This window comes from Gavia stellata, chromosome Z (genome assembly GCF_030936135.1).
Source record: "Gavia stellata isolate bGavSte3 chromosome Z, bGavSte3.hap2, whole genome shotgun sequence".
Taxonomy (NCBI): Eukaryota; Metazoa; Chordata; class Aves; order Gaviiformes; family Gaviidae; genus Gavia; species Gavia stellata.
This window is the reverse complement of record NC_082637.1, coordinates 41,300,497-41,317,839: the sequence shown is the minus strand read 5'-3', so window position 1 is coordinate 41,317,839 and position 17,343 is coordinate 41,300,497. Positions and strand designations below refer to the sequence as shown.

General features: G+C 39.9%; 1 protein-coding gene across 1 annotated transcript; it reads left to right on the top strand.

Annotated features, from left to right (window-relative positions):
* Positions 1 to 2,758: 2,758 nt before the first annotated feature.
* Positions 2,759 to 16,075, top strand: CZH9orf85 (chromosome Z C9orf85 homolog). Its single transcript, XM_059833991.1, has 4 exons — positions 2,759 to 2,876; positions 11,702 to 11,808; positions 14,722 to 14,835; positions 15,604 to 16,075. The coding sequence occupies exons 1-4, from the start codon at positions 2,775 to 2,777 to the stop codon at positions 15,779 to 15,781; spliced, it is 501 nt and encodes a 166-aa protein (XP_059689974.1). The 5' UTR covers positions 2,759 to 2,774; the 3' UTR covers positions 15,782 to 16,075.
* Positions 16,076 to 17,343: the final 1,268 nt, after the last annotated feature.

Sequence of the window (17,343 nt, the reverse complement as noted above, 5' to 3'; positions counted from 1 at the left end):
TGACAAATATAAAATTGCCCACAGGCAGTAATTTCAATCCATTCTTCGGCAATTAACCTTTTCATTAAGGCTGACAGAAGAGGGGGGGGAAGTCTATCTAATCTGAAAGAACACCTCAAATATTTATCTTGTGATTCCTAGGATAACACAAATGTAGTACTTTCATATAAGCAATTATTCTTGTCCTCCTCCCTCTGCAAATCATAACAACAGAATGGCTCCTATTATTCACATCTTTAAGTACCTCACTACATGCTAGCCTCACAAGCCCAACCGTTGCAAACACTTATCTAGAAATCTTATATTTACATTAAATATAAATTATTCTAATTGTATATTTAAATTAAATTACCTATTTCATAGGAACTGTTCACAAGAACAAAGTCAAACTCATAAATACAGTTGCTGATTTGTAAATTTTAGTGGTGCTCTAACCGTAACAGGCAAGATATTCAAATTGTCGGGGTTTTTTTGTTTGTTTGTTGTTTGTGTGGGGTTTTTTTTAAGTCACCATTTTTCACTATACTGTGCTGAAACAAGAAACTCTAAAGTAGTTTCCCTCACTCTTTCGTTGAGCACAATGCAATGAAAAAATTGAGTTCATGCCAGTACTGAAGCACCCATATTTATTTCAACACCTGCATTGTATTAAAAATGGAACAGAAGGGTATGAAAATCCTCCAACTACTTCAACAGTTAAAACAACAAAATATTTAGTGACCAAAAAAAAAAAATCAGTGTCCGATTAAGTATTTATATAAAAGGCTTAAACTAATAGAATTATTAAGAAAGAATACACAGTAGGTCCAGAAAGGAACACAGAGGAAGTCTATTCAATAATGAAAAAGCCATACCAAGAAATACCGTTAAGTAAGTCTTTAAGGCAGTTTTCAAAGAGCAAAACAGCCTACATAAAACCAGAAAAGCCTGATAGGACCAAAACTTCATTTTGGTTCCTTTGATTGTAAAAAAATAAACCGCTTTACTATTCTCACAAATTCTAGCAATATTATAAAGCGTAACTTGTGTATAGAGACATTCTTCTGCTGGTCACTCTGAATTCATCAAAACCTAATGGCACTGCTGAAAAAGAGAAAGGGAATACAGGAAACACTAGATGAAAAATCTAGCCGTGCCTTGTCACCTAAGGAACAAACCAACCCTCTCAAGATCCCAGATAGACAACTGTGGGATTAAGCTGGATCACATGATGTTTTGCATGCTCCAAGCAAGACTGTGCACCACGGAACTGCTCTGTTAAAACCATCTGCACGTTGACAGGTGCTGAAGCTCCCTCTTGTATTTCAGCCACATCAATCTGGTGCTTCACTGCACCAGTCAGTCTATCACTAATAAGAAGCTATGCTTTTAAAACCGGCCTATGTTCAGACAGTACTATTTTGGTTTCTGCAGTCGTGTTATTTTTCTAGCCACCTTCTGACCAAATACTTTAAACTTTTAAATTAATAATACCTGAGAGCAATTTTAAGGCCAGCATCACTCCCACCATCAACAGCAGAAGCGGAAGACAGACATTAAAAAATAACGCTCGCAAGAATTAAATGAACTCTTCAGGTGTTTGTACCTAAAAAGGACTTCGCAGAAGTCAACAACACTGACACGAGGCGCTATTTAGACCCACTAAAAGACGGAATTTAACAAGCGTTTAAAAAGCCAGCGCGCCCGTTTCCCGAACAAAGGCGTCCGCGGCCAGGCCACGGAGACGGGAGTCCCGGGACAGACCGCCCGCAGCACCCCGGGCCCTCTGCGGCAGGCGACACCCCTCCCGCGGCGCTGGAGACACCGAGGGCGGCAGGGCAGAGGCCCCCGAGCCCGCAGCCAGGACGCGGGCCTGGGGGTCGCCGGGGCCGCCACCGCCTCGCCCGCTTCGGAGAGCCGAACCGCCGCCTTCCTCAGAGGAAAAGCCGGTGCCTGCCGCGGCCCTTCCTCCTGTCCCACACCACGGCCTCGGGAGGGGGGCCGCCACACGCCTGCCCCAGACGGAGGAGGAGGGCCGCGGACAGGCGAGGAAGGAAGAGAAACGGCCGGACCTGCCGAGGGGCCAACTCACCGCCACACCTCGGAAGCGGATCCTCGAACCGCAACCCCGCCGGCAGCGCCGAGCCGGGGCCGCCCCGGCTGCTCCCCACCACCCCCTCACCCCAACTCGCCCGGCTCCGCACCCCCACGGGGGCCCCGCCGCTGCCGGGGGAAGGAGAGTCCGTACCTGCGCCTGGCGCTCCGCTCGGCGGCGGCGGCGCGAGCGCGCTGCCCCGCACTTTCCCAACAGCCGCCGCTCGAACGCCGGGCCGGCGGGGGGAGGGGTGACGGTTGTGCTGAGTAACGGCTCGGCGGCGGGCTGCTGCCAGCGCCCCGGCCACGGCCACGGCCGGCGCCCGCAGCTCCGCAGCCGGGCTCCGCGGCAGAGAACGCGCGGCCCCTGGAGAGCTGCTCTGCGCGCGGCCTAAGGGAGCTCCGCCGGCCTCGGCTGGCCTCGCGACTGCATCGGGTCGAGCGGCTGCCTGAGCGGTAAGGGGGCGGTGGGGCGGGACCGGCCGCCAGCTGCAGCGCACCAATGGGGGCGCAGCCCGCGGCGCCGCTCCGGCCACTGAGGCTCCACCTGAACGCGAGGAGGCGGGAGGCAGCGAACCGTCGTGGGTGGAGAGCTTATACTGACGTCGGCTCTGGGCCAATGGTGAGGCGGCGGGGCCGGGGGGGAGGGGCGCGGAGCGGTTCCGGGGCAGGTGTCGCCGGCAGTGGCCGTTGCCTGGGGGATGAGCTCGGAGAAGGGGAACGTGTCGCGCACGCGGCCCCAGCGCTACCAGAACACGCGCGCCTTCAAGAACGACAAGTACGACACCAGCGCCCGGCGCAAGGTAGGCGGCGGGGCGGTCCTCTGGACGGGACGGGACGGGACCGGACCAGCCCCTCCCCTCCCGGCAGACCGCCGGGCCGGGCCGCGCAGCGCAGCTCGTTGCCCGGTGGGCGCGGGTGTGTCGCGGGCGGGCGGGGAGACGCGGCGGCAGGGGCCGCGTTGAGGCGGCGGAGCGGTTGGGGGCGGAGTGGCGGAAGGGGTTTGGTGGCGTTCGGTGCCGAAAGCGTAAATAGAGGCCTCGAGCGGCCTGCTGGGTGCACGCGTGCCTTTGAAGTGGTGGCCTCTCCCTGGGCGGTCTGCTGCCGGAAGGTCCTGAAGAGCTCCAGGGTCGCAAACGAAGTCATACAGCAGCGGACGCCGAGAAACATTTTCTTTTTAGCGGTGCAGAAAGCTTTGGCCCACGTCCGTCCAAAAGGTTCACTGCAGCATTGAGGGAGTAATCCGTAAAACGCCATTTCAGTTAGCTGTCACCTGGCCCCGTGTTGTAGGCTGTTCTGTAAGCAAATTCATGGTGTGATACGTGAATCATACTTATGACATGAAAGGTCCTCGTTAAGCCAACGAATTATTAAGAGGAAGACTGAAATAACGCATTTACTTTTGTTCTGTGAGTGCAGTAAGTATATGTTCCCTGTAGTGTTATCCATGCGACTTATTGAAAGGCGTTTGGTCTTCTCAAAGTTTGTGACTATGTGGTCTTACTTCAGACATCTTTAACATTTTGAGAATTTATTTTGAGCAACTCCCTCTGTCATCCATATAAATATCAAGTTGCACTTTGCATACTTTTGAGACCACTTAAAAAAGACTCATGTTTGCTTTAAGGCTTTAAAAAAATCTTAAGGGGCTTTTCTGAGTAGTTACACAGGAAGGTGTTTTTAGCTGTTTTATCAGTGCTTTTGTTACACAAGTTATCATGGTTTGATATTTTCACACTATTGTTTACAAAAGACCATTGTTGTCTGTCTTTGTTTCTAAGCAAGGAAAAGGTAATGGTTTACCATATATTCTTGGAACATGCTTTATGCTTGTAGTTGTGGTAACATAATAGCAGTGTGGGAGAGGATGAAGACCAAGCAGTGTTGCCTGAGCAGTAACAATACGAAAGTGGGATGTTTTGTCTTGCAAGCTAAACTGAAAGAGATGAATAAAACAAAACACAAGACGAGCATTCTAGAAGAGGCTTATCTAGTGCTATTGTTGTTATGTCAATATCCCTTTAACTGAACCTGGTTGGGTTGTCAAAAAGAACCCAGAGAAGGTAAAGAAAGTAGTAAGTTAAAGCAGTGGCACCAAAGAGGGAAGTTTAGTTTTTTGTGGGTTTCGGGTTTTGTTTTTATTTTCAGATGTTGCAGGACTGGTTCTGCAAGTTGAACAGGCTGCTTTCCTGGGGCTCTAAGCAGTGCTGATGTTATTTATTGTGTGAGTCACTGCATGATCCCTGATAGGATTTTCCTGTCTGGCCTCTACACACATACACACACAAAAATATCCTAGAGAGTTGGTCTATCAGAAGCATCTTCAAAGAGAGACTGACTTCTGACATTAGTTTTGTAACTGAAGTAATCACTTTTACACCCACATGGCTATTTTTCTTCCCTTTTAAAATAGTTTACATCATATAGAACTAGCTACACAGTACCATGCACTCAAATAAATTTTTTTAAAAGCTTTTGAACGTAGCTAAGATTCACTGTGGGCATTACCTGTGATATGGGACTGTGTCTTTTTCCTTTCTGTTTCAAGTGAATAATTTCTTTTCTTTCTATGCCTGCCAGTTCATGGAGATCACTGAACACAGGGAAGAAGCTTCTTGAAGAAGATGCTTCCTATTATGGGGTTAAATAGTGTGTGGTAAAGGGAAAGGATGCATTTTTCTTTTGGCATACCATCATGTACAAATTCTAGTGCTGAGGGATACACAGGGGTCTTTGTAAAGATTACTAGGCCTGATTCTGCTGTTTGAGAAATTTGAAAAGAAGTTAGACTAACAAGGATTAAGTGGTGATTACTGTCATAGTTCAGACACAGACTATGCTGAATGATGACAGTTTTGCATCTTTGTCTTGTGCAGTCCTGAACGATCATGTGCGCCACAGATGTTCAAGGTGTGATGAGGGAAAGGAAGAAACAGTAACAATTTGATCACAGGGACTGATACAGGTTTGGGGCATTCTTCCTTTCCACCTCTCACAGTAGATCAGAAGAATGCTCAGAGCTGCTGAAAGAGGGTGGATCTCCTGTAAATCACTGCTAAATTTTATTGATTTTTTTTTTTTTTTTAGGTATTTAGTCCATCTTTGACTACTGTTATACACTGTCCAATGCAATACTATCTTAAAAGGCTGCAGAATGCTTTTTAGCTTAAATTTTTTATCCTGCTGCATTTGTGCATGACATTAGCAATGTTCAATATTAACTACAGTAGCTTCAGGTTGTACTGTGGGTGGAGTTGAGGTAGTTATTTGCAGTGTTACTGCTGCTTCTCTCAGTGAACCAGTATCTGGAGAGGAAATTGGTCTAATAGTCTTTTGACTTTTCCCTGCTGGCAGTCATTATCCAGTTGTTTTGTGGTTTTTTGAAAGGTTTTGTGCTCTCTGTCTGACACTGACCTTGGCATCCATTTTCTAATCTTAAAGACCATAGATCTGATTACTTACAGAACATGCTGAGAAATACATCTGTCTTTCCTCTAATGGTAAGTCTTTACTACAGAATTACTCTGGGATAGGCTAGTTGAGGTGATACACCCTTGCACTGCCTCTCTACTGTATTTGGGTAATTGCCTACAACAGTGCTGGGAAAGCTTGCATCCTAGGATGAACTGAGGAAGGAAGAGCCAGGACAGGGTAAGACACACTGTGTTGTTACTTACTGAATCTTGGAATTTGTTTATGGGTGCTTGCTTTACAAAGTATATTCCAGAACAGCTGTTTGTGGCACTGAGCTGGGGAATATACATTACATTATATGAATACACATTTTATGTAAAGTATATTACATAAGTCAACATGGAAGCTGGAGTAGTTCTAGAGATGAAAGCAAATACCATTCAATGAGAACATTTAGAACTCCATTGTAATAAGATGGTAAACCACAAAGTGATTCATATTTACACCCAAATACCTGATCTGTTTCTCCATTTCTTTCCTCTCATTAAGTACGCCCCAGATGATAATCCACATTTCCCTAAATTTCAGAGGTTATTAACTCTGAACCTCAGCTTTACCATAGTGTTGATGTCAGCTGCTACTTCAGCTGGCTGTATGGATAAATAACTTGTTTCAGTGGAGGCACTGGTCGAGGCTGTGGGAAGGCAGTAGGAAAGGACTGGTGAATGCAGTGCTTAAATGCTGAGTCAGTGATCATGACTTGAAGCTCAGAGGGGAGGTACAGATAAACCAGCAGCCAGCTGGAATTGTCAGATAACAGTATTGGAGTTTTGTTAGTTTCTGTTCTTGCTGTAATGTAGAGTAACTTGGTAAGCTAAAGTCCACTCTCTAGCCACCCCTGTTACTCTGTGTTCAGAAATGCATTCAGGCCTGGGTTATAGCCTTTCACGCACGGAGAAGAGGAGCAAGCATAACATGGATTCTGGACTTTAATTGAACTTGGGGTGGATGGGAGGGTGCAGAGAGAGAGAAGCAAGCGCTCATACATGTGTGTATTTGGTTCTTTGTGGGAAGAGGATGGGAGTTGACTGCTGTCCTTCCAAGTGTGTACATTCTTTTGCTGGTTGCTTGCATGTTTTCAAATCCATGGTCACTGATCTGAAAAAAGCTAAACATCTTGATCTCAAGATGGCCATTTGGAATTGGGCTTAGAGTAAGCTTTTGATTTTATGTGTTTTAAAGTCCATAGCAATAAAACATGAAAGGGCCTTAAATGCTAGCTATATAGCCATCCATATATAACCAGTATGGATGGAAGGAAGACTTTAAGGCTTTGGTTAAAAAAAGAAACTTCTCGTCGTTAGAAAGAAATGAGAAAATATCTGTGTAGAAAATGGTATTTAAAGTAATACTGATGTGAACAAGTGAAGCTCTTTGGGGGACTTTATTTCAGCCTGTGAAATGTGTTTTAGAACACTGAAATGCTGGTATCTCTTGTCACAGTTTCACATTTGTTAGTCTGCACTGATCTAATCTAACTGCTTTGTAGTCATGAACTGGAGATCCTGTGGAGTTTTGTTTTTCTGAGAAGTGTGGTTGTTCAGAAATGCTGCATTCAGCCTTGTTGATTGAAGCAGTATCACCTGTGCTTCTGAGAAGGACGTTTATGGATGGCATTGACATTGCATTTAGAGCAGAATAGAACACTGATGTGTGCTCAGTAGTAGGAGTCTGCTTTCAATAGAGTAAATCAAAATATCCATAGGTTCACACATAATTAGAAACTTACAAACAGACAGTGAGGCTTCTCTGAAAACCCATCATTACATCTTGCTTGTGAGTGCTTTAATACTATCTTAAGCTAGGGATTATTTTGTGTGCCAAGTTAGTAGGTGTAGGTGCATGTGTTTACTTTAATACATTCTGAACTGCTTTTGGCCAGTTGTTAAATGATTTAATATTGGGTTATGTGAGCAATACAGAAGATGGTGTTTTCGTTAATGCAGTTGACCTGACAGTGTGTATGTAATATGCACATAGAATATTTTGTGACTGTATACTTTAAGACTGTTTATGTATGTCTGTATTGCATAACTGTAATTTCTTTGGAGTATATCTAGACATACTGTAAGCACTGGATGAGTTGCACTTGTCCTTGGAGGGAAGTATGGCAAAAGAAAAGAGGAAAGAGCTATTGACTAAAATAGGGAAATGAGCGTAAAAAAACAACAGAGAAACTGCTGTGACAGAAACAGAATCTAACCTGTCAGAGTAGTTCTCACACCAAGAAATCCATTTCAGACCATAAGCCCTACCACCTCTTCGTGTATGAGAGCTAACTAACTACCTGCACAGAAGCTGGGCAGAAAAGTTGGAAGGGAATAATGAAGTTGACAAACCTTCTTCATGTATTCGTGTGGGTTGTTGGTTTTTTTTCTCTTAAAGGAAAGCAAGCTATTAAATGGACAAAAGGAAGAAAACACAAATATATGAAAGTTTAAACAATGTAAAAATGTATTAAAAAGTGAATACTAAGAGGAAAAGTAAGCAGCAGAGGAATTTCTTTGATTTAACAAATAACTTCCCCATTCTGACTGGAAACTGGGATACCAGGAAAGTTTCTCTTCCAGTTTGTTAGGAGAACTTGCTCTCATGCGTTCTTTGGTGATTTAAAAAATCTGAAAAAACAGCTTATCAAAATCTTTAATTGGGGGCAGCTTTCTTTGCTTCTTCAGGTGTGCATTGCTTTTGAAAGTGATGATACTTTTTTTTGGTCAAAGGAAATGTTGAATTCAGTGTAGAAAACCACAGTAAATTATCAACTTGGTTTAGTAATAATACCATTTATATATCAGGCATTTTTTCTGAGCAAAATAAACTTAGAAGGCAAACACAAGTCAAGGTTAAACTCTGTAAATCTCCCTGCTTGCTTGCTTTACATCAATCCGTCATTCTCTATTTACTTTCTAAATCAACAGCCTGGTAAAAGGATTGTAGAGTCATAGTCTCTCTCATATTCAGACATGCTGAGCCAATGATTAACTATACCACCCCATACCTGAAGTGCCAACATTGAGTAAAAAATACAGGAAATTGCTGAAGGGAAGGAAGAGACTGTGCTGTGTGTGTGCCTGTTAGAAGGAGGAAATTAAACGTAAAAGCTGTTGTCTTTCTTCCAGTTGTTACTTTCTGAGCAGATGCCATGTGGTTTCTTTGGGTTGCTGTATAAAATTTGTGGTCCTACAGGTGACTAGGTTGAAAAGTCCAGGCATCTTATGCCTGGATCGGGATCTTAAGTTACACATAAATGTGCTTTTCATAGCTATGATCTGATGTTGCGTCAAAAGACCCTTAGGCAGCATTTTGGTCGATGTTCTTAATCTTTATCTTTGCACTGGATATTTGAAGTGTCGCTGATCATACCAAGAAAATGGAACAGTTAAAATGTGACCCTGTAGAAGTAATTAAATACACAGACCAGCTCTGACAGAGATTCATTGCCTTTATGCGGATGATGTGATTGTTGCTGTGCAATTAAATTATGTTAACTTTGCTTTACTTTAGAGCTTCTTGTGTGTTACTTCTAAAGACCTTTTTCAGTGGTGAAACAATGTACTAATATAGAGGAAGGACTAATCTTTGGGATGAGAGCGTCAGATAAGATGCAGGGCTTTGTTGTTTGAAGTAAAGCTGAAGACGACCCAGTAATATAGTCTTTATGCCACATGACTAGTCTCTTGGCCTTGCTATGAGGTGGTATTTTCATGCAAAGATCTATACTATGATTAACATGAAAAGGCATCTTCAGAATTTGGGATGGTCTGCATTTTAGTTTTCTGATAAAAAACAAAATAAAAAAGAAATTCATCACCATGTGATTGTTTTGTGTCCTGGAGCCAGATGATAAGCATGTTCGGAGTGAGAAGAGCTTTATAAAGCTCCATAAATAATAATTATGCATATTTCCTTATTCCACAGCAAACATTTAGCAGAATTTTTAATGGGCTGCCTGTATGATAAACTTTGGATTTCCTTCAGATGAGAGGTGAAAGTAGTTCCTATTCTGTTGTTCTGCACTGTTTGTGCCACATGCAGTCCTGAGTGTGGCCTCTTGCATTCCAAGTGCATTACACATTGCTGAGCCTGTCCCTGCATCACTTGGTAACAGGGCTCCTGTCCCCAGCCATGATGTCAGGAAATGAGGTGGTTTTCAGCAAGGAAGCTAACTCCCTTTGGAAAGACAACCAGCTGTCTTCAGATTAAGCTATTGCAATCTTTTGACATTTATTGGGTTCTGTCTTAGCAATACTAAAAATAGTTGATCACAATAAAGAACACCTGTGAATACAAATTACAGTGTTTGTGTCTTTCTCGCCTCTTGTGTTACTCATTAATGCAAATCAGGAGAGTGAGAGAGAGAACTGGGAAGTTCAGGCTAATTTGCAGGTTATTAGAAGCTTATTCAGGCTATACTACTTGGATCCTTAATTGTGCTAGTCAAGCAACTGCAAAGAAGGCTTATCTTCAAGTTGCATGAATTTTGAAAGAATGAACACAGTCAGTGCTGACAGCAGTTTTGCCAGCCCTTTAACAGATATCTGCTGAGAACTTACCAGTGATTTTCTTATCTCAGAAAGTTTCCATGTTAGCCAAATGTTTGTGTTTCTTGGAAAATTTAATTCATAATGCATGTCTGACGTCAGAACCACAGCTTTCTGTATTCAATATTCAAGCATTCTGCAAAACCTTGCTTCTTTCTTTCTTTTTTTTTTAACATGCCAAGTCAGTATTCGATCATTTGAAAAAAAGTTTACTGTCTTTTAACTGAATCAGCCAAAAAGCACCATACATTCAGTTAACCACACCATGGGAAAACTCATACTGAATGGTTGAAGTTTAGTAAAAATGGGAACAATGGGAAACAAGTCCCATAGTATAGTCTTACTCATAAGTAGCATTTCTTCTGCCACATACATTTTTTGGAATAGAATAAGATACTGTATTTTTAAAGCTAGGCTTGTTCTGTTATCTAGTGTATTGAAGTAGAACTTTGTGGAGTAGTAAGAAGCTCTTGTGGATCATAAAAACAGGAAATTACTTCAGAAGCTATTGTATGCATAGAGAACCTTTTTGGTTTATTTGTAAAAGAATAACATAAACTCTAATCCCAATTAATGCAGAATCTGTTCCAAAGCACTTTTAGGTGTTCTCAGAAACAGATGTATTTTAGACCATATTAATAATGTAATTTTGGTACGGAGGCCATTTTTAAGCTGTCTTTAAAAAGGCACAATAGAATTTTTTTGGCTATATGCATCTTTTTTAATTGTGTAGTTTCTATTTTTAGAGTTCTGAATGAATACACACAACTGTATGATATATAAAGTTACTTCTGACATTTTTAGATAGAGAAGAAATAAAAGTAGGTTGAATGTACAAGTCTATGTTGCTTGTTATTTGAGTTAACACTGCCCATCTCAGAAATGGGAACTTCTCTTGTGCAAATAGTACTGGACAGTTGACATTTTGTATTCCTGAGCACCTAAACGCAAAATGTTGTAGAAGATCTTAAGGTAAACTTTGCATTGTCTTGAAAATATACTGTAGCTTAAATGACCATTTTAAGGATTTTATCTTAGATACTTGAGAGCAAAAACGTACTACTTTTTCATAAAGGAAGTTTTATGATGAAAGAGACATTGAATGATTCGATTGCAAATAATCCTACTTTATTGTGATCTGAGAAAAAATCCCAAGACTTACTTAAAGTATGTAGTACAATGGTAGCTTGAGCAATAATAATTTAAATGTTAAGTCTTGCGAGTTGTCTTCTTTGGATAAAACCTGTGTATTTCAGGGCTCGTTTCTAGTTAAATCTGCTTTGTAAAATCTCTAGAAATGAAAAAATATCTATATTAATCTGTTATCAACAATATAATAACATAAATAAGTACTATTATTAGCAATATTAAAATTATGATGATAATAATAATGAAGACTACCTCGAGGTAAAAGCTACCTCAGCACTATTTCTACTGAAGAAAATTACTAGCAGTACATGGATATGAAATGCTTATGTTAATGTCAGACAAACATCTTTCTAAATACTGTATTAATCACTTGAGAGTTGGAAATGCTGTCTAAGCAAGATTATACTCATAGAAGTAGGAAAGCTGCACTGTATTCTTACTTTAATTTTTATTTATTTATTCAGAAAATAAATGCTAAGCTTCATGATGGAGTGTGTCAGCATTGCAAAGGTATCTTGGAGTGGCGGGTAAAATTCAGCAAGTACAAACTACTATCAAAACCTAAAAAATGGTAAGTTAAGATACTTTGTGTTAATCACTGATAGTGTAGTTTGTGAACTTTTTTCTTCAGATTTGGAGTCTGCAAAGACAACATATATGCAATGTTAATTTTCTCATTCATTAGTCTTTTATCTTAAACTTTTGAAAAGAAAACACAGTGGAAAAGCAACTGCTTCTCTCTTTGCTGTTAAAATGTTTGAACTGTGGACCTGTAAGTTTCCAAAACCATTGGTGTGTCCTCCTGAACAGAAAGTCAAACCTGAACCAGTTGTAACACAATTTTCCAAGGCCTCGTTGCAAGTCAATACTAGAGGAATCTGCACATCTCTTAACTTTTGTAGTTCACGAAGACTATCTAGTAGAGAAATGAGGAGAGGAAGGCTTTAATTTTGTATCGTATCAAAACTCATCAGCAACACTGTTCTTGGCATTAGAGGCCTCAATTCCTACAAAATGTTTGCCATACATTCATTTCATTACCTCTTAGCATGTTCTCTCTTTTGAAACTATAATCCCAAATATGAGATTGTTTGCATATAGTTCTGTATTAGGTGTTTTTGGATAAGTACATAACAAAGGTGATAAATATCTTAAAATGATTTATAGGTTTGTGATAGGTTAATTTTCTGAAGTGGATACTCTCTGCTTCCTTCTTACTTGCTGAGCTGCAGAGGTCCTGACCTCTGTGGCTGCTAACACAGCCAGTGTTTCAACAATGAAACACGGAACTCAAAGAAAGTACAGCTGGGCTGTGGTATATGATATAACCAACTTTGTCACAGTAGTTTGCTCTGCATTTGTGTGTTGTTCTCAGTTACATACTTCTGAAATACTTATGAACAAGAGGTTCTGTAAATATGTATGTGCAGTTCCCTGAATGATGGTGTATTTTATTTTGATTTTCAGTAGCTTAAAAGGGAAGGAATGTTTTTTCAAACTATATCCCACATATATATATGTGAGAAGTTTTACTTTTTAATATGAAACCATATGCAACAAATATTTTGGTTTTAGTAAAAAATTTCACCCTTTCATGTGAAAAAAAAATAATTTTGATTAGGTAGAATTCTTACTGGTTCTCGAAGTAAACATTCTGGGTTCTATTCACCATGGATAAAGCTGGGATTTGTCTTTTTTCAACTCTTTCTCAAATGACTATATGCATCCTGTTTAAAAGTAATGAACTGTAACAAATCATGTGGTGGTGGATCTGGTTCTTTTACCTCTTCTCTGCCTACCCACAAAGGAAAAAAAGCAGGCAAAAGAGTATGTAAATCAGAGAAGCATTGGGAATAGAAGGAGTGGCATTGTGGGACAGCTGCTTATGACAGAATACGTGCTGTTTTCCATCATATTTTTGAACAAGTAAATCAGGCTGCAGACTGTTCTAGCTCCACAGGTGGTGGTTTCTAGCCCAGCTTACAGCAGTACAATGTCTGAGTGGGCTGCTGTTCTGAAAGGGCAAGACTATGAAGTTTTCAATGGGTGAAGCTTCCAGGTGAAGTAAACACATTATAGACATTAAAAATGTCTATAGTTCTTCACGTCACAGATGGTGGGAATGGAGGACTTCTCTGTACCTCAACTTATTTTTAGTTTTTTAACATCTTCAAAATTATGATTGTTAGTACAACCACCAGTTATCCCTACTTTACTTTTGTTTCAAGTATTTAGTTATTACGAATTAAACTATTTAAAAAAAAAAGTCTATCCACCTTGCATTGATAGTGCCCCTGTTTTGGTGTGACATGTCTGGGAAGAGCTGTACACATTTTTTTAGTACTAATGCATCTGAACGTAGAAAAAAGAAAAAAAAAAACACCCAAACTAACTAGGTATTTCCAGTGACATCTAACTGTGGGTTTTTCCTGCAGGAGAGGGAAGATCAGAAACACTAGGTTGTTCAGACTTTGTTTTTGTCAAATGTATCCTACAGCAATTCTTGTGATTTTACAGCTTCTTAAGGAATTGGATATGTGCATCTTAATAATGAAAGCTCAGTGAAGCCTAGATGAAGATAGTAGGGAGAAGGTGATAGTGCTTAAGAATGGGATTTGAGAAAGCAAGTAAAAATCCTGTTTCACTGGATGCTAGTTAGTGCATCTCTCCTTATAAGGCATGCAAAAACACTTGGTATTTTTCTTCAGCCTGTTTCAGCCAAGTCTGCAAATCCACTGTTCAGAACTGTATGCTAAATCTTTCCTGACAGACTTTTGAGTGCCTGAGGAACGAAGAAACAGTAACTTTTAGGACAGCTGCATTACATGGGATATATAGTTCCGAGTTCTGTTCCCCAAAAATACAAAGCTTTAGAACTGTCAGTTGAATGTTAAGCCATAGCATTTTAGAAGTGACTTAATCTACAGAGTTTTAGCATATCTTGAAAAACAATAGTGAAAAACCTCTACATAATTAGTTTGGATTTGTTCAGAATACAGTTCTGTGCAGGCTTGTGTTCACAGAAAGCAAAGTGCAGCACTGGCTTTGTTTATACTCAGAAGTTCAAGAGGAAGACATTGTAGTGTTTTAACTGAAAGCTTTTTATTTGTAAAATGCATGCACCTTTTTATACCATATTCTTGTTTTCGTCTATTGTTAAACCAGAAGAAGTTACGTAGCTTTTGAACTACCTACTGAAATGAATGGAAAGGTTTGTTTTGTCACTTGAAATATAAAAATTCTTCATTTAATGTTTCTTCTTCAGTTCGCGTTTTAATAATTCTTCCTGAAAAAGTTAAAGGAGAGGGAAGACAAGCAATGATTTTGATAGTGCTGCCAGTTAAAACACCGATTGTTTCATATGAAACTGGCCTATAATGTGTTGTTCCTTTTTTAAAGAGTATGTCTATATTGTCTTTGAACACAGAAAGTTTAATAAGTGTGCACAAATATTTTTTTAATCATGTTTTCTTTCTCCTCACAGTGTGAAGTGCCTCCAGAAGACTGTAAAAGATCCTTACCATATTATTTGTCGACCATGTGCTGGTAAACTAGAAGTTTGTGCTAAATGTGGAAAAGAAGAAGAAATAGTAATTCCGTAAGTAGCTCATAGGTTACATAGTTTCAGTACTGCACTGTTTCTTTCCCTTTTAATGAAGTTCGTTTGGAAACTGCCAAGAAGCTGTTGTATGTTTCTGAATATTCTGAATAATCCTGACAGGAATCAGTAGGAGTCATTACCGTCATTTTTTTCTGCGGTAACTAGGGGTGAAATGCCTATTGATGTTAGTGGGGCTGAGCCAAAAAAAGGCTTACTTGGATAAGACACTTCTGTTTTAATACCAAAGGGTAAATTGAATATCTTCCTTAGGAACAAAGCCCTTCAAAATGGATTTCGGTATAGAGCACCATAAAATGTGCATAAGCCAATTTACTGTTTGCATTTTGTCTGTCATTTGATGGTTCAGTTACTAGTGAACAGGAAAACTAAGCAAGGGCTGATATAGAGCACAGTTACCGCAATACATTTAACAGGCTTTGGGTTTTTTTATTCTTTTACTAGAGTTCTCTCTTTATTGAGCATCCAGTATTACTAGTTTGTGACAGCTGGCCAGCAGTTGCTTAGTTGGTCAAGCTGTTCATATATTATTTTTTTTTTCTTCACAGACTCTTTTTTCTTTACTGTCTTTTATGTCTTTCCTACTCAATGTGAAGGTAACTTTAGGTTATTGTCCCTCTCCTCCTCCTCCCCACCTCCTGCCCCCTTCCATCCCCAGTAGAATATTCGACCCTCCATACCATTCTTGTTTAAAAGAAAAATAAATTCCAAAAGTGGGTGGTGATAACATCCTCTTGCTTTCTGCAGGATTGATAAAGGACAAGACAGAACTGAGAATGTGACTACTAAAAATGGCCAAGAGAACAGTGGCTTGGAGGATGAGCTGGATTTTGATACAAACTTCAGTAGTACAGATAGTGATGAAGGTTCTGATGTGCTTGAAGAACGATTTAAAAGTATGAATTTTGAAAGGGCAGAGATCTAAAAGGTTGAGTTTATATGAAAGACTATATGCAATCAAAAGTGGTAAACCAATGTTTGCCTTAAACTGCTGTGAAAACCTGATTTGACATCTAAGGTCTTTGCATATAAATGTTGGCACTGTATTATAATGGTTGTTGGGGGGTTTGTATAAATAAATATTTTTTGTCTTAAGAGCATAATTTCATGTGAAAAGATTCAGAAATTGAACCTTCAGGCATAGTTACTTATTGCGTGTATGTAACAACTTCCTGTTTCTCTGGAATAAAGCTTCTTTGTGTAGTTGTTCTAAATTCAATATTACTCGACTGTTGTATTGCCACTTGGAAAGCTACATGAAAGTCTAGGATAAATACAGAGTCTTGTTGTAAAAAGGAAGAGCTAAACCAGCTGTAATAGTTTGCTGAAGGAAGAACTTGCAACTTCTGTCAATGAGTTTCCAAACAGGGTCAAAATACCAAGTGGTCATTACCCTTATGCTTGTTGTTTCTTTTCTGTGCAAAAAAAGAGGGCCTAAATGCCATCACCAGTACACTTCCTGACCAGTTAATGCTTATTTACCATATATATGTACTCATTACAAATTTGTGACCTTGTTACTACCAATGTTTTGAAAAGAAAAAAAACTTGAAGACTTTTTAGAATTTCTCATAACAGCTCTCACGCTTTCTTTTTCTTTGACTGCAGATCTAATGTAGTTTGCTCTGATATGAAAACACTTGTTTAGTGTAGTGATGCTTATATAGTTACTCTCTTCCTGATTTTGAGTTCTTTCTAGGCGTTGTTCCAATGTAGATTAAACTCTAGGAAGAACTTAACGGAATTTGCAGTAACTATCTTTTACGGGATTCAGGATGGTTTGATTTCTTCTGTATTGTCTGCTACCTCTATAAACAAAGCTGAAGAAGTACTTCCTAGTAATTAAATGGTTTAACCTCTGACAATATACTATGCCATTTTTACTAACTGTGTAACAGCTACACATCTGCTTTGGTGTTCTGCCTGATTTGCAGTAGTGACCATGGGAAAATTTGATTCCCAAACTACCTTCTTCAAATGAACTGTGAGGGACTTCAGCTCTGGTATTATTCCACACACACCCCCAATGGGGGAAATACTGAAATTGTCCTTTGGGTGGAGATAGCCACCCTGTGGCTGCTGTAGTTGACCTTAACTTTAAAGAAAACCTAGTTACCAAGATGTGGAGTTTGAAGACATTCAGCAGTCAATAGCTTAGAAACTGTTTGGATTTAAAGGAAAACTGTATTATTTACTACTGACAATAACAAGCAACAGCAAATTCCTTGTAATCAGCCATGGAACAGCGAGCTCTTACTGTTTTTTCTTAACTGTGTAGGTGCTTGTCACTACACATAAGGCCTTAAGAATAAGCTTTTTCTTTTATTATCTTCTATTTATTTACATTTGTCTTTCACTTTTGTAATGTACATTAAAACACCCTTTTATGTTTTCTAAACTATTTGTAAATTTGTATCTTAATATCTAAAACATGCTTTTGTAGTGATCTCTAAGGACTAGTAATCTACTTGATTTCTTTTTTCTTTT

Bases quoted from the DNA above. Each gene is read 5' to 3' on its own strand.
- CZH9orf85 (XM_059833991.1), top strand. From the start codon at position 2,775: ATGAGCTCGGAGAAGGGGAACGTGTCGCGCACGCGGCCCCAGCGCTAC. The intron at 11,809-14,721 runs GTAAGTTAAGAT...TTCTCCTCACAG, and splicing joins CTATCAAAACCTAAAAAATG to TGTGAAGTGCCTCCAGAAGA. The intron at 14,836-15,603 runs GTAAGTAGCTCA...TGCTTTCTGCAG, and splicing joins GAAGAAGAAATAGTAATTCC to GATTGATAAAGGACAAGACA.